This window comes from Hyperolius riggenbachi, chromosome 5 (genome assembly GCF_040937935.1).
Source record: "Hyperolius riggenbachi isolate aHypRig1 chromosome 5, aHypRig1.pri, whole genome shotgun sequence".
Classification (NCBI taxonomy): domain Eukaryota; kingdom Metazoa; phylum Chordata; class Amphibia; order Anura; family Hyperoliidae; genus Hyperolius; species Hyperolius riggenbachi.
The window spans coordinates 102,512,733-102,534,815 of NC_090650.1; the positions used below are offsets into that span (position 1 = coordinate 102,512,733).

At 38.8% G+C, this 22,083-nt stretch overlaps 1 protein-coding gene across 11 annotated transcripts in view; it reads left to right on the forward strand.

Annotated features, from left to right (window-relative positions):
- The window catches only part of CREB5 (cAMP responsive element binding protein 5), an 839,414-nt gene extending 817,782 nt beyond the window's left edge, over nt 1-21,632 (forward strand). For 10 of the 11 annotated variants that reach the window (XM_068236067.1, XM_068236066.1, XM_068236068.1 and 7 more), the window contains 2 exons: nt 8,754-8,862; nt 21,405-21,632. In XM_068236067.1, the coding sequence (XP_068092168.1) occupies nt 8,754-8,862; nt 21,405-21,568 (273 nt within the window). In that variant the 3' untranslated portion in view covers nt 21,569-21,632. Of the gene's footprint in view, nt 1-8,753; nt 8,863-17,402; nt 17,439-21,404 lie in introns of all 11 variants that reach the window. The other variant, XM_068236073.1, reaches the window with a different exon arrangement.
- The last annotated feature ends 451 nt before the right edge of the window (nt 21,633-22,083 follow it).

Genomic DNA, 22,083 nt, shown 5'->3' on the forward strand with positions numbered 1-22,083 from the left:
TCCCTTGTTTGACGTTCACCTTTGGACTGGCTGTCCTGGTCCTAGCACTGTCCTGGACGGAGTGAGCGGTTCCCTCCACTTCTCTTCACAAACACTCACATACCTATAGGTGTCCAGAGGTTAGCAATATATCTGTATTATCGGTGATGCTGCAGATCATCAATAATCAGGTATATATCTGCATTTTTGGTGATACTGCAGATCACCAATAATCAGATTCTCTCTGCGTGCTGACACCAATCGTTACAGCTAAGTTGTATGGCCGTGAAGCAAACTGTTAAAGCTGCAGTGTGCTGAATTGTAAAAAATAGCCTGGTCACTAGGAGGGTGTAAGCGTGTGGTCCTCCAGTGGTTAAAAGTGTAAAACAGCTCCTGACCTCTATGCAGAGAGTGTCTCACCTTATTAGATGGCTGAAAATGCCATTATTGACAGCTCAGCATACGAATAAGCCACTGTTTATCTGTTCTCAATCGTCCCGTCTGTATGGTAGCATTGTCCAGGGATCCGGTATGGAAGTCGTTGAAGCTCTCCAGATGAGTCCTTAGCCAGATGGTGATATTAGTAAATCACAGGCTATTTGTGCCAGTAGATAAGTAACAAACATTTATTGGACAGAGAAAAAAAACAATGCATGCAGTGGCCTGACACGTTTCTCAAGGATCACCCTTGCTTCATCAGAGGCAGTTTGGCAATGCATACTTGTGTTTGTAACCTTGGAACAATTTACAGTGTGCATCAAGTGATGTGGGTTTGCTCTCCAATTTTATATTGATTAAAAGGGTACTCTGTGCAAAAGCAAAAAAAAAAAAAAAAACAAACAGACAAAACCCCCCACCATAGCTTACTATTATGCAACCACTCCAGGTTTACCTAGAAACTGACAGTATACAGCTTAAAGGGAACCTTAACTCTAAAAAAAAACATGCGTTTTACTTACCTGGGGCATCTACCAGCCCCCTGCAGCCATCCCGTGCCCTCGCAGTCACTCATGGCTCCTCTGGTCCCCCGCTGCCAGCTAGTTTAGTTTTTGCCGACTGGGAGTCAGCCGGCCACCATGCATACCTTTTTACGCATTCCCGCTGGTGCAGGAAGCTATTGCGGACATCAACAAGTACATGTTTACGCGTTATGGGTGTAATGCGTAAAATTTTACGCATTACATCGTATGCCATCATATGCCAAGAGTGAATGCTGGCGCTGTAGTATGGCAGCCTCATCTCTAGACTTTTGGACATTATCCCCCTTACTCTCACCATCCACCCCCCCATCCTTCCAGAACCTGTATGAGTCGAAACTAATTCCGGGTACAACCCCCCGTTTGTACTTTGCAAAATAAATTATTCTGATTCTGAATATGACATTATTATCAGAACTTTCATTAGGCCTGGAAAGTATAAGGAGTTTTTTGGGCTAAGTGAAGATCGCTTTTAAGGTAATGGGGGAATGGGGATTAACATTTTTAAACGTGTAGACAGGCTTTCAACTCACTACAGATAACAAAACTAGTGGTTTCGGCTCTCCATGACTCTGAAACAGCTTTTGGATTATATGTCCAGCCATTTTGGATGTATACCTCGTTTACAAGGGTATGAATAAAGGATGTATGTTCTACCCACTGTTCTGAAATGAAGAGGGCTACATCTTGAACGTGTCAAAGTGAAGAATTTAAATATCTTCTGTTTTAAGAAGGCAGTAAAAAGTGTCTGTAATTATTTTTTATTGCATTTTAGCATTAAGTGATTGTTCTAGATTTGTATTCTAGATCAAAATATTTCTTGAAACAGTCTTATAATCTACAATATGGATCTACAATATGCAAAAGGAATTAGGGTGACTGAGGTAAAGAACTGGCTTGCATCCAGCAGTCTTTAGTTCTGTTAAATACGGTCTGATGAATATGCCTCTCAGAGCACAATATACGTTTATCTCCCTTGTCATGGAGATGAATATGAGACACTTATAAAGATCTTACAGACTCGCTTTAAGATCAAATGAGCCTGAGTTTATTTATGAACAGATGCATGTGCATCTTATTACAGGGCACTTGGTTTCAATTGACACATGGTCAAGTTTAGAGATGCTTAGCTTTATTTAAAAGGTTGCAATGTCACAGTTTACGTGAAGGTTAAAAATACATGCCTTGGATGGAGATGTATCTGCACAGTACCCCAGGGTGAGATACTATCTACACCTCTTTTATTTTTAAGTGTTCAAGGGGAAAGGTTATGGATATTAACAATTGCCATATGCACCTGCAAAATGTCTGTGTCAAACTCTGTGAAACCACCAGAACACCAATCACACAAGTGGGAGAAAAATTGTGCGAAAATAGCTCTACTTCGTACCCAGGAAATAGCATGCTAACACAGGTTTACTGTGGCAGCACCAGGCAGCATACACTCAGCATACACATCAATACTCTCCTGCATTACATACTAGACTCTTGCTTGACACATTTTGGCAAGTTACAGGAAAAAAAAGTTACAAAAATAAATGTAATGACTTTTTGCACATAAATCCTAGGGAAATTGAACGCCAGGGAGGTTAAAGCAGTGTTTCTCAAACCTGTCCTCGTGACTCCCTAGCGGTGCATGTTTTGCAGGCAGCCTCACCTATGCACAGGTGGGGTAATTAGTGTCTCAGCTAGGTGGATTCCATGTAGCTGAGACACCAATTATCCCACCTGTGCATAGCTGAGGTTTCCTGCAAAATATGCACCGCTGGGGAGTCACAAGGACAGGTTTGAGAAACACTGGCTTTAAGTGTTAGAGTGATAGTATACCCATGTGCTTAAAACTTCATTCAATTTTTAAAGCAGACCTGAACTCAGAACTTCCTCTCTGATCTAAATGATAAGCAACAGCATAATAACCTTTTAAGAAAAACATTTCTTTGCTACAGCTGATACAAATCCTACAATAAATCTACACTGTTTCTACTTCCTATTTTCATGGAAGCAGACATATTGTTAACATCCTGTGCTTACAAATGAGCTTATCTGCCTTATCTGCTGGGGCAGTCGTGACACAGGGGAGAGATCAAATTACAACTTGTGATTAGACACAAATGAGGGGGAATTAGACAGGCTAAACTCTCTAAATACATACAGGATGCATTTCAGTGATGCTCACTGGATGCTGTCATGAGTAATCATGAGTGATTACTCGTGATTCAAATAAGGTTTAATTGACGCAGGTGTGTGGGATCCAAGGGGTTATTTACCCATAATTCTGCCGACCGCCCTGCGTTCCAAAGAGCTTGCACACGTCCTATTGGTCGCGTTGCAAGCCTCACACCGGTGCACTTTCTCCTTCCAGCTTGAAGGCAACAGATGATAAGTTCTCTTTTTAAATAGCTCCTCGGAGCTATACATATATTAAATCATTTATGCCAATTGTTAGGATTCAAAATAAATTAAGGGACAAGAATCAAGCTTCTTCCCTTGTCTAGAGTTAACAATACTGAAACTCAAAATTGCAAATTCAGCTATTAAATATGTCAGAGTAATGATTTGCAGAGATTCAGGCCAAACACATGGCCTCAATTTTTCTTCTTTGATAGTAACTGGAGAGATGGAAATCTCTTCCCATTGGGGAAATAGGGAGAGCCTCCCTGATGAACATTATATCTCTTGGCCATCCCATATATCCCTTACAAGCTATTCCATTATTGCTAATATACAAGGATGTATCTGTGCCCAGATCTGCTTTTTTCTGGGTTTATTGCAAAAAACAAATTACAATTACCAAGAGATGGCTGAAGCTTGAATCTCCTTAATCTGAGAGATTACAATTGAACTTGCCTACTAAGATATGCATAGGATCTTGGTGGGGAAAAACAAATATATTTTAATTGAACAGGGGAATAGGGTTGTCAACTTCAGGTCTTTCTGGGGCATCTTACACAAAAAATGAAAGATACTCTCAACTTATATGGAGCACATAAATGTGCTTTTTCTGTTATATATCTGTTTTTATAAATCTCTTGGTTAGCTATCTCAATCCATACATATATATATACCCCCATTTATTGACAAATGCCCTTATGGTATAAAGGGTTAATATGCCGTATTTGGAGGGAGGAGGGTGAGGGGGTAGCTATATCCAGAGGCACTTACATTTTATGTAATACTGAAAATGTCATCTACGACTAGGCACCTGGTGGGGTCAGAACCACATGAGCTGTTGTGGAGTATGCTCTGCCATCTCCGTTACCCTGCAAGTGTGTTTTTGTACCTGATGAAAATGTACAAAGCTGCTTTATGGAAAATCATATAATATATGTGGTACTGCCCACATATTGACAATTTCTGAGGCAGAGTCTCATTGATAAAATGTGTGAGGAAATACAGACAACCCATGACTTAAAATATTGAGGATAATAAGTAAGCTATGTAAGAAAAACAGTCAGCTATATATATATCTTGTCCTCACTGAGCAGAGGAAAGCAATATGCAATGGATTTACGATGCTTCTCGCATGGAAAAAAAAGAGCATCTGGATAAACAAGATATTAGATGCAAAGGAAAGACCAACAATCTCTTCATTCTCCTACATAAAGTGCATCAACAAAGAGTGGATGTCCTGTGAATGTTTCGTCCTGTGGACTCATCAGGGGCTGCTATGAGGGTGGAGTGCCGGAGTTCCGGAGGGTGGAGTTAAGCATTATTTAATATTGTTTATAATGGCAGCTTACAAAAATGTTATGCACAAATTTACATAGACCATACATTTTCTGGCAAAATTAAGATTTCAGTAAAGCCCTACTTCACTCTCCCTGATTTCATTGCTGGTAAATGTGAATAGAAGATTACGCTATTACTCACACAAATTTTGTGTTTTGTAACTGCTACCCTTTAAAAAGGGCAGTCACATGACCCAGAGATGTGGGCACATTGATCAGAGGTTCTGGCAGATTGTGTGTTTCTTTGCCTACCAGAACCATTACGTACCCCTCCCTCTTCTCCCTTCCATGTAGCACAAGGAGGAGCCTACAGGGGCAGCTCTGTATTCACCATAAGAGACTGGGTGATGTTCCCTCCCAGCTTTTCCCTGGCTACTTCAATGATTCAACAGAGGGAGGAGGTTTGTCATTGCACAGGCTGTGTTTAGTCCAGCTAAACTGTATCTGGTATTAGAACAGGAAATAAGCATTGTAAGACCATTCCGTCAGATAGTAACAAATAATTATTCAAAAAGCCACAAAATCAAATTCCATTTACCAACTGCTCAGTGTTTATTATGCAGTCTTCTTGCTTTTCAAGCATTCCAATATAATCATAAATGTGTCTGCTGTAATGAATCTTATCTCAGTCCACCTGGCTCTCTTCTGGTACATTGCCAAGGAGATGGAAGCTTGTCATCTCGCCTCCCACATTCCTGATCCTCAATGATTGGCTGAGGGCAGTTCAGTGTGACACAAGGCTGAGAAGGGAAAGACGCCTCACCCCTTTGCAGAAGCTGCTGAAATACAATCTATGCTGTGCTCACATGTGTTTACAAAGCAAGCTGGATATGATAGTGCAGTTTCTAGGAGAAAAAAGAGTAAGGGAGGAAATTATATCATGATTGGCTTCAGTGAGAGGCAGTAAAGATGGAAAATGCCTGGAATAGTTTCCTCTTTATGTGTTATATAAAATTCACCGAAATCAAAATGTGGACAGTACAATACATATGTTATGTAAGTAGAACAAGTATTTATCTACTTATATATGTGTTTTTTTCTCTGGGATAGTATGGCTGTCTCTGCTGCTTTAAAGGGAAGATCCAGGGTGTAAAAAAAAAGATCTACTTACCTGGGGTTTCCTCCAGATCCTGCCACAGCTCCACTCCGTTGCAGATGGCGTCATCTACTGTGCATGCGCCGAGCGTGCTGCTGTGCTGCTCGCAACCTGGCTAGGTCGGCATCTGCAATGAAGGGGACCCTGGGCCACCGGCTGGGAGCGGAGCTGCAGCAAGGGCACAGGACAGTTGCCAAGGGCTGGAGGAAGCCCCAGGTAAGTTGTATAACATTTTCAGAACATGCACTTCTGCTGCTCAAATGAAAAAGTCAGATTGGCTATAATTTCAGATAAGATGTATGAACTGGAGTTCTTCTTTAAGATACTTTTGAATTGGTGTCTGGCTGGGCTCAGTGTAGGCTAAAGTGTGCTCTAGTTGTAATGTATGCTTTGTTCCTTTCAAACCCTGATATTATCTCACAATCTAGAAAATAACATATGCTCCCTTTAGCAAGTTTTGAAAACAATAATTATCTAGACTTCTGTTGAATATGAATTTGTAAGCAATTCTTTTGTTTAGCTGTCTGAGGCTATAATTTAAGACATGGCCTGTATTAGTTTAATTAATGTGTCGCAGCATGCAAAATGTTAAAGCAATGTTAATTGTAACCAAGCGTTCAGAATTATTCTTTCGATACTTAAAGGGATTGTGTAGGGGGTCGGGGGAAAATGAGTTGAAGTTACCCGGGGATTCTAATGGTCCCCCGCAGGCATCCTGCGCCCGCGCAGCCACTCACCGATGCGCCGGCCCCGCCTCCGGTTCACTTCTGCAATTTCAGACTTTAAAGTCTGAAAATCACTGTGTCTGCGTTGCCGTGTCCTCGCTTCCCCTGATGTCACCAGGAGTGCACGGCGCAGGCACAGACCATACTGGGCATGCGCAGTACGCTCCTGGTGCCATCAGCGGAAGCGAGGACACGGCAACGCAGGCGCAGTGGTTTTCAGACTTTAAAGTCTGAAATTCCAGAAGTTAACCAGAGGCGGGTCCAGAGCATTGGGGAATGGCTGCGTGGGCACAGGATGTCTGTGGGGGACCATTAGAAGCCCCGGGTAACTTCAACTCATTTTTCCCCGACCCCCCTACAGTATTCCTTCAAAGGGTCATCCCACCCATTGCAGTTTTGCTACCAGTTGGAAAGTTGTATCGCCTAACACTTTTCCATATCTACCAGGGACTGTGGTGGTGTAAGATCTTTGAACATAAAGAAGCACAATAGTGACATATAGTAGAATGTAGTAAATTATTCAGGATACCCGCTTTTACGTTACTTATCCTGTTTTCAGTATCAGAAACACTTTCTATATCTATATATTGCTGTATATTGGTATGTAGTCCCGCCCTCCCAGTGATGTCACAGCCTAGGCTGTTTAGCTATGGGTAAATCTCCCTTCTACTGCTTTTAGAACACCGAGTATACAAACATTCCGCAGAATTGTAGCTGACAGCACTAAAGATGTCACCACCCATGATAAACTGACTAAATAATTTATAAATTAATATTGTAAAAATAAGCAATTATATTCAGTACATAATTTTATGAGGGGTTTGTTGTGAGGGGATATAAAGTAGAAGGAGGGAATTTTGTCTGTTAAAACAAACCTGAAGCAACAATAAACTTATGATATAATGAGTTGTATGTGCAAAGAAAAGAGTCACATAGTTTTATTTTACGTTATATAGCCTTTTTTTTATAACATTGCATCATTCTGTCATATTTGCAGTTTACAAACCACACACTGTATTTTAAACTATAAAACAGAGCAGGGCTAATGACCTTTTGAACTTTCCTGCAGTAAAACCTTATATCAACCTGTCTCTGGCTGTTTCTTGGTTGGTCAAGTGCTCCAGAAAACAGTAATGTATTCGAACCAAGTTGGGTTGAATAACTCAGAAGAGCTCTTTTGCGTAGATGAAGTTTCTTAACCCTTACCGTACTAGATAACAATGTGAGACTCTTTTCTTTGCTACTAATGTTCTATTTCTTAGCTGTTCTACACATAAAATCTATTTTCTCATAAGTTTATTTTCACTTCAGGTTTGCTTTAATAGCATATGTGATAAGCAATGTTACTGGGGTCTATCATGTCATGGGATCTCTTTTTTTATACTAGGATATACATGCAGCCTAATTGTGTTACTTGGAGGAAATGCCTTTCTGATGTTGTTATTCTGCTATGTAGATTGTATTTGGGGGGGGGGGGGGCATAGTGCTTTCTTATTGTTATTTGGGGAACATTCTGCTGCATGGTTACATTTTTTAGTGGTTCAAGCTGTCTAGTTGTTATTTGGGGGGCATGTATGTGTTGACTCACTGCCATAATCCGTTATTGTAGCCCATGCTTCACTTAAATTTCGATGCAACCATTGTAAGTTGAAAATACATCCTACAAAATCCAAATCATGCACGGGGCTTTTTATGAACAAATAGTCTCTTTAATTCTTCTCAGTAACAATCTCTTCAATATAAAGGACAGACATGCGTTTTTTTTTCGGATTTCCAAATCGCATACAGGTTGCCTGACACGTGTTTCACGGCCAAAGGCCGCTTCCTCAGAGGCACACAGTATATATATATATATATATATATATATATATATATATATATATATATATATATATATATATATACATACATACATCAAAATTGGACCCTCAACAAACATCAGTCCGAGATCTGCCAAAAGACTAAAGTGCCCAATCCACAACGATATCATGGACGCCAGTGTGCATCCATGACTAGTGAAGGATCATCCTATACATCCTACATTTTTTGGAAGGTGCACCAATCCTTTTTAAGCACAGGTTAAAAGCTTTATAAAACCAGAGCTAAAGAAAAATGTGATAAACCTGTCTCCTGTTAACCTGGAAAATTGTGCCTATGAAGGCTCCATCTCTTGCTTTGCAGTCGGTTTATAGTATATTAGAAGTGAATGGGCCTTCCATTTCATTCATACTGTAAAGTTTCTTTTCAGAATGAGGTCTCCATGTTGAAAAACGAGGTAGCACAACTAAAACAGCTTCTATTGACACATAAAGATTGTCCAATTACTGCCATGCAGAAAGAGTCACAAGGATACTTGAGTAAGTACTTTCTCCTATTACATTTTCTGTAGTGAAATGTTTTTTCTTCTGTATAATAATACTGTACTGACATGGTGATAACTTCATACCGCTGGGGCTCTTATGCTAGAAAACAATTGGTGTTCTGGGTTTCCTATTAACAGTCAACCAGGTGTTTGCTTTTGTTCGGTTGCCTCAGCTGGAAAAATGATCGCTCCTATCTGCCTGCCTAGTCATGGTTACTACATGTCTCTTTTTTTGTAATTAGTTTTATAAATATGCCAACATCTCACAAACTAAACAAGTAAGGCCACAGTAACACATGGCAATATCAGATGACTTGAACTGTATCAGGCAAGTTGATATATTAGCCTGTGTTAGCCAAGGAATTGATCTGACCTTGTACTTTGTTCTTTTGGCCAGAATAGCTAGAGCAAGTTAGTTTAATTCTTTAATGGCTAACTATGGCGCCCTGCATTAAAGTAAACCATTAAAACTGCTATGCTCAGTCACTTTAGCAACTTTGACCTAATGTAAAATTCCTCATAAAATCCATTTCAAAGAGAAATGAATTCTAATTCATCATTATGGCACCATGCTTGTTGCTTTTTTTTTTTTTTCCCTAAAGGAGAACAAAATTAAAATATAGAAAGAGGCCACTCGGCAATAATGTAATAATAATGTTTATGTCATGCCTTTATAATTAAACTACTCTGAACATGAACATACAGTCGCCATGAGAGTCTGAAAACGTACCTATTGCTGTAACAAAGCAGTGCAAAGCCGGGCCGAGGCAGAGGCGAGAGAGTCTCCAGCCTCAGGGCGCAGTGTAGGAGGGGGTGCACAACTCACTCAGCTATCATTCCCCTATTGTGATCGAAGCAGAGAGAAATAAGGAAAGGGGATACACGGCAGTGACTGCAAGCCAGATAACTATAGAATAGGGGGTTGGGGGCCCTAGGGTACCTCTTGGTCTAATAGCAATCAGTGTATGACAGCTGGGGTGGGTGTGATGGAGGGGCACACTTTGGTGTTTCAGCCTTGAGTGCTGGAGGACCTTGACCTGGCTCTGGTGCAGTGCAACATGACCTTTTCCTGACATGGGATTGCCTGGCAGTGGTCAGTCAGATAAGGCTGGTTGACTTCTAGTGTCCCTTTTTATAACACAGTTATCTCCACTACTGTGGTTTAGAGCGCTGCTTCTCTTTTATATGCAATTTGTCTCCAGATCTGTGATTTAAGACAGGGAGGAGTCTGACATGCTCCTCATTCCTATTACCAGAGCTATACCAGTTTAAAACATAAGGCTTTAAAATTTGTAAGATTTTGGTTTATGATGAGCTGCTTTCTTTATTGACTTTTAAGTTAGCTGTACATAGTTGTCCTACTAAGGGGAATGCTTTATATTGCATATATAGTTTATTTAAAGGAATACTATCGATACCCAAGTGTTCTAAAATGACAGTGTACAAGTAATGTCTAAGTAGCTATGTAAACATTTTCCTACTTTTCATGTTAAATATCAGAGGCAAAAGCTGTAATTTATTGAGGGTAAGATTTAGCTATATTGGGACAAATCAATTGCAGAAGGGGTGTCTGTTTCAATGCACAGCCAGAGTTGCATATCAGACTACAGAAAGCAAATATCTAACATAACTCTGAAAGCAAAAACAGTATGAAAAAGCTGTGAGAATTAGTTACATTTCCTCTGCTCTCTTCAGACACTTCAGTCAGAAACACAGGACACAGGATCTGCAGCTGTTGGGAGCTCTCTCCCTCTGTCACACACAGAGCTACACATAGAGTTAACTGATCAAGTGTGAGGGGAATTTCCCCTCTCCTCATGGCTCAGTCAGCCGTCAGTTTTGGTGTCAGTAAAGTTTGAAAGTATTTTGCTAACAGTAAACAAAGAAGTTGCTACTAAAATGTATACACCAGTACTTAGCAGCACTTCCCAAACAATTCCTGTGTCAATTGAAAAAAATATGTGAATCGATAGTATTCCTTTAAATATTACCTATTGTTTTAGCAGGAGAGCAGAATTATTAAAGTAAAATGCAGGATGTAGGCCCTAGGACTGTATGCCAGATCTTGCAGTACTCTATGACTTTCAAAACAGTTACATTAAATATTCTACGTATACTTAACCACTTAGCAACCTCTACCACGCTTTTCTATGTCCCTGTTTATAAACACCTGTAAACATATGTAAATGCTTGGTTCTGTTTTCTATTTTTAGAAAACTGAGTTAGTATAGCCCCATCTTGTGGCCAGTAAGTAAAACTACTTCAAAATACACCATTATACACTTACCATAGAGAAATTAAATACACTTTCATAATTTTTTTTAACTCCTTCACCCCTAACCCAAAGTAAAATATTATCGCCATACGTTGTTCTAGGGACACAATTTAAACATTGTAATAACCGGGACAAATGGGCAAATAAAATGTCTGTTTTTTTTCTACAATAGCACATTTTATTTTTAAACTACAATGGCTGAAAGCTGAGAAATGGTGATTTTTTTTCTTTTTTTTCCTTCTTCCCAGTCAAATGCATATAAAATAATATATTTCTTAGCATAAAGTACTGCCCAAAGAATGCCTAGTTTGTCCCGCAAAAATTATATATAGATCATTTCAGTGTGATAATTAGCAATAAAGTTATTACCGAATGAATGGGAAGAGCTTTTAAAGGGGAAAAAAAACCTGTTGTAGAGAAGTGGATAACCATGCTTATAACGTCTTAAAATGTGACCCTGATCAAAATGCAATAAAACTAAATTAGTTATTTTATCCCCCTTTTAAGATACAAGCATGTGAACTCCGGTTTGTACAGTATCAGCACAGAATAAGCCATTATAGTGTGCCTGTACTGATAGTAAACTAGCTGCAGCCTTAATCTCAGTTTAATTATACTGTGATTCTTTCACTTATATGATTCTACTTTTTCATGTCAATCAGAGATGGTTCTTCAATTGACATTCGTCCAACTCAAGTGACCAATCATAACAATGTAACCATGTCTTTGATTTGAAAGTTTTATCCCAAGCCCTTAAACATTATTAAAATGAATATGTAACTGAAAATAAATATATTGCAAGCTTTAATCTTAGGCCTAACATAAACCTAACCCAAATAAGGTAGTATAACCAAGCACCTCATTCTACCTCCCTCACGCCTAGTAGCAATGTATAATGTCATGTAATGTTTCCCCACATTCTAACAACATACTGAAGCGGCTAATTTAGGTGCCTCCGTGAGCCTGGTAACTTGGGCGCCGAATAGATTGCAATGTCAATTGCAGCAAAGGGCACAACAAAGGTGGAACTCCGCTCTAAACCTCCAGCCACCGGCAGTGCAGGAAAACAGGCTGCTAGAACCCCAGAATCCAGTACTGTAGAAAGTGAAATCCGCACAATGTCGGTGGAGTCGAATTCGTTTATTCAATCAAAAACATAACAAGCTAAGACCATCGCCACATGCTGACATGTTTCGGGCGCTATACGCCCTTAATCATAGCACCATCATGTGCTATGATTAAGGGCGTATAGCGCCCGAAACATGTCAGCATGTGGCGATGGTCTTAGCTTGTTATGTTTTTGATTGAATAAACAAATTCGACTCCACCGACATTGTGCGGATTTCACTTTCTACAGTAGTCAATTGCAGCAGCTATAGCAGTGCCAAGGTTAGTGAGAGAAGAAGGCTAGGTAAAGTGATAGTGGAATATCTTGGTATTAGCCCGTGCCCAATAGTAGAATATTGCTAATTTAACTGATATTCTACTAATGGCCTCATCTGTTAGTATTTAACAGACATCCTTTTTCAGACATCCTTTTTCAGTGTACACAAACATACTTGCCTTACTGATAAAACTATATTACCTGAGGCGGCTGTAAGGAAACATCAGAAAAAAGTTCCATAATTTTTCTATGTCCAGTGCAATATAATCTGTGGCTGCTGTGTACTTTTGTAATGCAGCCCCAGCACTTCCTTCGTCTTATTTTGCTGACCAACAATGAAATGAAATCCATTTGTCCATGCTGAGGCTGCTAGACACTGCAAAAGTTCCATGGTTTCTTCAAATAGCAGAACTGGTTTAGCAAAAGCATTGTGGGAGATTTTCTAAAACTGGAAACCCCCTTTATGGTTAATGATCTCAGCTTGTCTGACTTATTAGTATCTATTTTCTTAGCAATGTGCCAGTTCACTTATTTGCTGCATAAGCTAGCTACAGAGTCCTTTTATGAACAGCATAATGATGCCTCCATGCAGTGTTCCTCCTGCGCATCTGCTGGTTAATGTGGGTTCATTGCTTTGGAAAAACCCTGTAGAAATTAGAATGGCTATTTATGTAATAACATAAAGGAATTAAGTGTTTTTACTAATCAATCAGATATTAGTTTTCATTTGGGTGACTACTTAAAACTGTTGACCGTTCTGTTGGTTAAGTGGATTTCACATTAGTCTTTGACTTACTTAATAAAGAAGGTTGTCTTAAAAAGTTAATCCACCCCATGAGTGATATTTCTGTTGTAAGCAAGTCCAGTGCTCTGAACCTGCTCTGTAATCTCCTGGAGATATTAGTAGAAAGATGTCCTCTTGTATCTCGTCTTAGAGCTTCAAAAATTCTTTCCCAAATTCCAGCTCCTATTATTCCATTCTTTACAGATTAAAATAGGACTCCAGAAACTGTACTACAAAACAACTACGGTACATCATTTACTCTGCAATGTACACTGATATAAAGACTTTTCCCCAAAGTTGAAAAGGTTAGCAATACCTCAGTATTTTCCAAGCAGCTTCCTCCACACTTTCGGTACTCTGACTTGACAAGTCACTGCAGATCTTGGCAAGGAGAGCTACTTGGCATCCCAGCCTACGATCATGATCACTTCGGGATTAAATAGTGATTCAAGGTGTCAACACACAATAACATTTTTTACATTTCAATTTAATTCGGGAATCACGGTCACAATTTTTCTGATTGATTGTAACATTGAGAAATCTGACCAACGTATCACAAATATGTAAAATTTTTATGTATCACACATATGTAAAATGTTTCCCCTATTATATAAAAAAAAAATTATGAAAACTCTGAAAAAATTGCTTGGGTCTAAAAAATAAAAAAAAATACAGTCTATCATCATTCACTTTTCATAATAAAATTATATAAAAAAAAAAATCAGCCTCTCTTGATTGACTTGTTTTGTAGAAATGGGACATTCTATCAGATTCCTTGTATTTAAAATATATATATATATATATATATATATATATATATATATATATATTTTTTTTTTTTTTTTTTTCCGTACAAATTCAAATTGCAGTAACATGTTTTTAAATATTATTATATTGTGTGTGCCGCTCTATTAAGCACCCCTTTCATTCAAGTGAAATTACAGCTGCTGGCACGATCATTTACTGTCGTTCTTGCAAAAATTGCATTCATTCGGCTTGTTCCCCATCGTCTCCCGTTTTGTTGGATGCTACATGTAGTGTCCAGGATCGGCTAACCTTGACGCCTCGGTGCTCCCTTACAGAGGTCAAAATGCAATGCAAAAATCAAATGATGGAAAGGCCGTCGGAAGTTTCCGAATGCTTTTCTGTTCCCTTGCAGAAAAGCATTTGAGCAAAGACTCCGGGTGGCTGGTCAGACGCCCTTCTGAACCAGCCCTTAGACTAAGCTGCTAAACTCTGTACTTCTCATTAAGCACCACTGCTGTCCACAAGGAAATGTTACCTGGATGAGAACAACTGGAAGGTGCAGGAAATGCTGTGGTAGCATATTTCAAAAGTTTTAAATTAACTAGTGAGTTTAAACTGCAGATATAATCAGTTAGCCTTTTTATGGATAAATGTACTTTACAGAGGTCTTGGAGTCTTTCACAAATGAACTGTCCAAGAGGTATATTAACCAATAAAGTGTTTTAACTTCCCACTATTTATCACAAACTGAAATATCACTTGTGGATGGACTGACTAGTTAAACAGACTGCACAAAGCAATATATTCATATCAGTTATTATTATTTTAGACCTCTAATTCTTTAATCTGCTTTCCTGCTTCCCTGTGCAAGAATGTCAAAGCATGACATCACAAACAGGTGTCTAACTGCTCACATGTTGCGCTCTCTCTGTGCCTTGTATCATGTATTGTATGAGATAAACATCATACACATGTGGACAAATCTCTCTCCTCCTTCTTCTCAGATTCATTTCTGCAGTTACTAACAGTTTCAAACTTCAGCCTCATCTATAAAACCTACATTTCACATCCACAAAGCTTATTCATTTAGAAATATTGTTTTTAAATACTTAATACATTTTCATATCTTTATGCTTTAAAGTACTTTCTGCTGAAAAACTTGGGGATTATACAGATTATGTAAAGAAACAAAACTCAAGTTAATACTTTTTAATCAAATTACCAAACAATATACCGATAATATGAGCATGGATTTAGCAGAACTGCAACATTGGCCCATATCATGTTGACGCTTCTCCTGACTTTTCTCCAAGGAGATATTTAAAGCTCCCAGCATTGAAGAAAACACTCAAAATATTATTATTATTTTTAGAGAAAACTCAGTATAAAGATCCGACGCAATTCATATTTTTCTCCTTGATAATATTTTCACATTATAAATAAAATGCCCTTTAAGACGCCAGCAGGCAAGAAAATATTTGGCACTACTTTTTCACCTACTTTTTGGTACTTTATCAATTGCAGAGTGCAACAGTTATTTTAAACAGAAGATGAACAATTATCTCCTAAGAGAAAACCTGAGAGAGAAAGTAAATTGGATTAGGCCTGCTGTCTGCTAAATAAATGTTACATTTTGATATTCCCCACACTCTCAATTTACATATTCTGGTATTTAGATTTTTTCCCCTGTGTCTCCCATCCTGATCCAGCCCTATTACAACTGAGACATTCTAAGCTGGGGGGGGAAAGATTCATTACTAGATATGCCATATTTGGGGTTTAAAAAAGTACTATGAATGTATTTTTTTTTTCACGACCAAATTATGAAATGGAGATTAGAGAATAGAAAATCTCAGAGGCCTGGTGCACACCAGAGGAGTTTTTCTGAGCGTTTTGAGTTTTTAAAGGGATACTGTAGGGGGGTCGGGGGAAAATGAGCTGAACTTACCCGGGGCTTCTAATGGTCCCCCGCAGACATCCTGTGTTGGTGCAGCCACTCCGCAATGCTCCGGCCCCGCCTCCGGTTCACTTCTGGAATTTCTGACTTTAAAGTCAGAAAACCACTGCGCCTGCGTTGCCATGTCCTCGCTCCCGCTGATGTCACCAGGAGTGTACTGCGCAGACACAGACCATACTGGGCCTGCGCTGTGCGCTCTTGAGCGGGATCGAGGACACGGCAACGCAGGCGCAGTGGTTTTCTGACTTTAAAGTCAGAAATTCCAGAAGTGAACCGGAGGCGGGGCCGGAGCATCGGTGAGCGGCTGCGCGGGCACAGGATGTCTGCGGGGGACCATTAGAAGCCCCGGGTAAGTTCAGCTCATTTTCCCCCGACCCCCTACAATATCCCTTTAAATCTGCTGCTAATGTTATCCTATGTGTCTGTGCACACTGGAGCAATGAGGTTTTGTAAAAAACCCCATAGCATTACATTGGGAAGAGCTTTTGAAACCTCTAGCGTTTGGAGAGCTTTTCTGGTGTGTCTCAGCTCTTATCATGAAAGTAGGGAAAAAAAGAACATGTTGTCTGAGTCAATAGTGATTCTGTGTTATACAAATATAATAAATGATACACATACAGTGGCTTACAAAAGTATTCGGCCCCCTTGAAGTTTTCCACATTTTGTCACATTACTGCCACAAACATAAATCAATTTTATTGGAATTCCACGTGAAACATCAATACAAAGTGGTGTACACGTGAGAAGTGGAACGAAAATCATACATGATTCCAAACATTTTTTACAAATAAATAAAAATAAGAGCCACTTTTCTTTGCTGCTAATGTTCTAATAATTATCCATACTACACATACAATTCAATATATAATAAGGATTTTTTTTGCTTCAGTGCCCCTATAAGTCTTTTTTTTACCATCTTCACACTTTGGTATTGCTTTCAGGACTGCATACCTGTATCTGTATTAACATTAGTAATCTTTAGCTGTTTCAAGCAATATATTGCTTGAGAACTTGTAGAATACACTTTATGTTACCATTTCCTTGCTTGCAACTGACCCTTAACTTTTTTTCAAACCAATAAATGATTATCATTAATGATGACATGCAAATGTCTCCATGTCATCAAACAAGCTGTCATTTGTTGGCGCGTCACATCCAGAAAGCTTCAGTTTTTCTAAAGCATAATTTAAAGATGGTGTACTATTGTGTAGCATTCACACATACTCATGTACTATACATATAAAGCACAAAGTCGATCACATTCTCCTTCTCTGAACCTGGTTTGTATGATGTCATCTTTGGACTTCTTGCAAGCATTATTTTAAGCCAACATCACGGTGCAGGAGAGCTGCTTAAAGCATTTAAAATGAATTTTCCATTTTATGCAGGATGAGTACTGCTACTCAAACGCTGCCCAGCGCATGGTAAGTTGAGTTTCTTTTAAAGATATAGCAACGCATTTTCAAGGCATTGGTCTTCTTGTTTTGCTATCCTTTGTAACCAGGCCTGACTTTGTGAAGAGAACACAGACGTTCCAACTTAAAGAGTGACGTTTTCAGGGATTGGCATGCTGTTTTGTTTTTTGTTTTACTTTTCTTTCCCAAGTAAGCCTGAATTAATAAAAAAAAACATGACTGTGTTACTTATGATGTTACTGGAGTGATTCCCTGCTTGTGTGCTATGACATTCTCCCTAGCTGTTTACACTCTTATGGTTCTTTATTGTGCTAATTTTATGTTTTCTACATATAATCATCAATTTCATTTACAGCCAATTGATAGCACTTTTGGTTCAGCAAAAATATTGCATTTATTCAATAAGAACAATTGATTCATTTTAGTCCTTTTCCATCGAATGTGATTTTTTTTATCAAATGGGAAAGTCAAAAAATGTAGATCAAAGTGAATTAAATAGACCATTTTTAAAATATTGAAACTGTCAAATAATGTGTTTTATATTCTTTTTAAAGCCAGTTAACCCTCCCCACACTTGCATGCAAATTCACATGCAAATTCTTTCACACAACTCATGCAAGTGCCAGCGCTATCCCTACAACTAAGTTACAGGCCAGATTATCCCAACAATTATAGGTGTGTCATCAGTTTAAAATTCAAAATATAAATTCTAAATATAAAACACACTTTCAAATATTTTCATTCAAAGTTTGTTTCTTTTTTTGGGGGGTTTGAATTTATGATAGATAGATAGATAGATAGATAGATAGATAGATAGATAGATAGATAGACACATACAGGCAAAGAGGTGAATACAATAATCAGCTGTTGTGCCAAGATTTCCAGATACAAAGGATATTTTTTTCCATGTAGGATTCTGTGTAAAAGTAATTATGCAGTAACAGATAGCAATGGGCTTCTGAGTAGGAAGCCACTCGAATTTGTGATTAAAATGAGGCTTAATTACCTCAGGTGTGCGGCTGGGAGAGAGGGGGTTACTTACCCATAAGTCTGTTGTCTTCTATGTGTTCCAGACATCTTGCACGCGTCCTATTGGATGTGTTGCAAGGCTCACTACCGCAGCCTTCCTCCTTGAATCCGGAAGGAGGAAGTGCGCAATAAAGCAACGCGTCCAATAGGAGGCATGCAAGACGTTTGGAATGCATAGACAACGGACTTATGGGTGAGTAACCCCCTCTCTCCCGGCACACCTGAGGCAATTAAGCCTCATTTTAATCACAAATTTGAGTGGCTTCCTACGTGGAAGCCCAACCATAGTAACATATATATTGTATCTAAATAATTACTCTGACAGTCTTCAGTAGTGAAGAAGGAGCACAGTGCACTGATAAGCAGGTGGGCTGTTGTTAATGTGAGGCTTTGCTGGGCAGTGTGTAGCTTATTACTTATAATTAGTCATGATTGACAGCATGAAAAAAACTGCTGATGTAGAAAACTGCTGATGCAGCTCCTATGAGTCCCTGACAAGCTCTTACTCCCAATTCACCTGCATACCCCCCAACCTCCAATGAATGTTTACACTAAATTAGAGAATTATTTATGATATTTCCTTAAAGAGAACCAGAGATGATTAAAAAAAAGCTTTTATACATACCTGGGGCTTCCTCCAGCCCCATACGCACGGGTCGCTCCCACGCCGCCGTCCTCTGCTGCCTGGATCCACTGGTACCGGGTCCCATCATTGCCGCGAGTCGGCCGGCGGACGCGGCCGATTCTCTGCATCACACGGCGCTCCCTCTATACAAGTACGCATGAGGCTGCCCACTGTGCAGCCGCATGCGTACGGGTATGGAGGGAGCCCCTGTGATGCGGACAATTGGCCGCGGCCGCCGGAAGTGACGGGCCCGGTACCGGCGGTTCCAGGAAGCGGAGGATGGCGGCGTGGGAGCGATCCGTGCGTATGGGGCTGGAGGAAGCCCCAGGTATGTATACAATCTTTTTTCTATTTTTACATTGTATTCCTCTCTGGTTCCGTTTAACAAGAAGTATTTTATTGTAAGCTGGGGGTGGGGAAGTAGAAGTGCTATCACAGTTTACTCATTTTCCAATGATTAAAGAACATACATTTCTGCTCTGTCCTGGTGTAGAAACCATATGAGCTCTCTCTCTTTTTCATGTGTAACAAAATGATACATATTTAAATATTGTAATGAAATAATGTCTGTATATCAGGTGGCTTGTGTGCTGCCCTGCTATTTAAAAAAGCACATACATTTTAATCACACTTGTTTATTAATTTATTTAGTGCTCTTTTATTTAGAAGTATTTGTTTAGCACTAATATATATATATATATATATATATATATATATATATATATATATATATATATATATATATATATATATATAAAATTTATATATTTAATATTATTATATTAAAAAAAAAAGTAAACTGCAACCACCAGCAAGCAAGGAAATACTTAGAATAAATATTGCAGTAATTTGTCACCAGCTTTTTGGTACTTTTTCAATTGAAGAGTGCTGAAAATGTATTTTAAACAAAATAACAAAATGTATCTACTATGAGAAAACTTAGGAGAATTGGAACAGGCCCACTATCTTTAGGTCCAATATTTTGAATTGTGAAATTGATCTACTTTGGCATCCTATAAGAGCAACTTATGCAATTGCCATCCTAAAGAAAAATGTTACTTTTATCTGAGTTCCATGTTCTAGGGACTTATACAGTTATGTGAAGTTATAAATTGCAGCCACACGTTATGGTCCTGGAGATACATTTGTTCAGTGCTTAGTAGATTACATGTAATATTTATGTTTTATTTATTTTAAATAGCTTCTAATAGTTTAAAAGTAATACTGTATACAATATAAGAGACGTTATAAAGCAATCTTATGTTTGCTGTACAGTATTTACACTAACTGACCAGAGCTGCACTATTAAATTGGCATTTTCCTGGAGCAGCTAAGAGAACAGACTCATCATTCCAATGTGTTAATAAAACCTAAATAAAGTCCCCACATCTTCATATATCAGCCACTGGAATCAACACATTATTTGTCATGATGAAAACATTGATCCTCTGAAAAGCATAATGATCAGGAGTTCTGACTTCTCACTAACCTTGGTAGTTTTACAAACCTCTATCAAGTCATTGACTCAGAAGGGTGGTATAGCCAGGCAGCTAGCATTTTCAGGAGTAGTAGTAACTAGTAACTTGTCTATTTATCTTATCTAAAGTTTAGATAGTTTACACAGCAAATTTAGCTGCAAACAGCTTCAGCAGTATATTATTATTTCTTCCTGTGATACAATGAGAGCGGCCATGTTCTGTTTGTCACATTACACACAGGCAAGCTGCTGTGCATCTCCAGCCCTCAGCCTGTGAAAACTTCACTCCCCTCTCCTCCTCTCCTCTGCCTCTGAAATCTATGGCTAGTAACACCTCCTCCTCCTCCTGCCCAGACCTGAGCTCCCATAAGCCCTTGCTACATGGCTCTGAGAGTGCCAAGGCACTGGAGAAGCTGTGGGTGAGACTTGTTTAGTTTATAGAGAATTAGAGTATTAAAATTAAAAAAAAGTATTTGGCTTGAGGAATGCCCTATAAACTATATGAAAGGAACACAATTATGCATTGAGTAAAAGTTTATCTTGCATCCACTTTAGGGTTGATTTTAGGTAAAAATGAAGATCTTGCCAAAAGTGAATGTAGGGACCTCTTGCATTTTAGTTCTCTTCTTATGCTAAAGTGCAATTTCTTGAGAAAATGCAACCACCATGATGTACTCATCGTATCAAGTACTACCATAATTAAATGAAATGCTGACGTTTGAAAAGTGCTTTTCTCCTGTGTGGTTTAAAGCTTATGGATAGCTAAGGAGAGCTGCATTCATATCTTTTGTCTTCGACTTGTGTTTTCATCAGTTACAAACCTTTATACCAATGTCGTCATCAGGTCCAGAGAACAGCCCACCTGAGAGTCCGGTTCAAGCCTGCTCCCAGCAACAGGTTATTCAGCATAACACCATCACAACTTCTTCCTCCATCAGTGACGTGGTTGGAAGCTCCTCCCTCAACCCTCTCACCAACCACAGAACAGATCTAAACCCCATTCTCTGAAACTATGGGTTCAAGAACTGCCAGCGGGAGCTTGGCATTAAATCAGATCTTCCATTTTTATGAACATTCTCTTAACTTTATTTCAATCCTGGGAAACTCTTCAGTCATTGAAAGACCTTGCCTTTCTTTTTTTATAGTATTCACTCAAAATTGTTTTTGTTTTTTTTTCTCCTTTAAGAAAAGGGATTTATGCAATGAATATGCTAGCAGTTTTGGGAAATGCGCAAAGCATCCTCGGCGTTCTGGTACATTGTATTATTTTGCGAACTGAAACATTTATGTACATAGTAACTTTTTTTTATTTTTTTTTCTTCTTCATCAGTCTTGAAAGTGGCCTGAATCTTCTCTTCCTTTTTAAAAAAACAAACAAACAAAAAACAACAATATAAGCATAGGGTGATAGCCATTTCTGCTCAAAGACCAGATGTAGGTTTTTTGCATCCAGCAATGTCAAAATTGTTACAATATTACTGTTACATTTCCAGCGTATTTTCTGCCATTCAGCATTAACAATT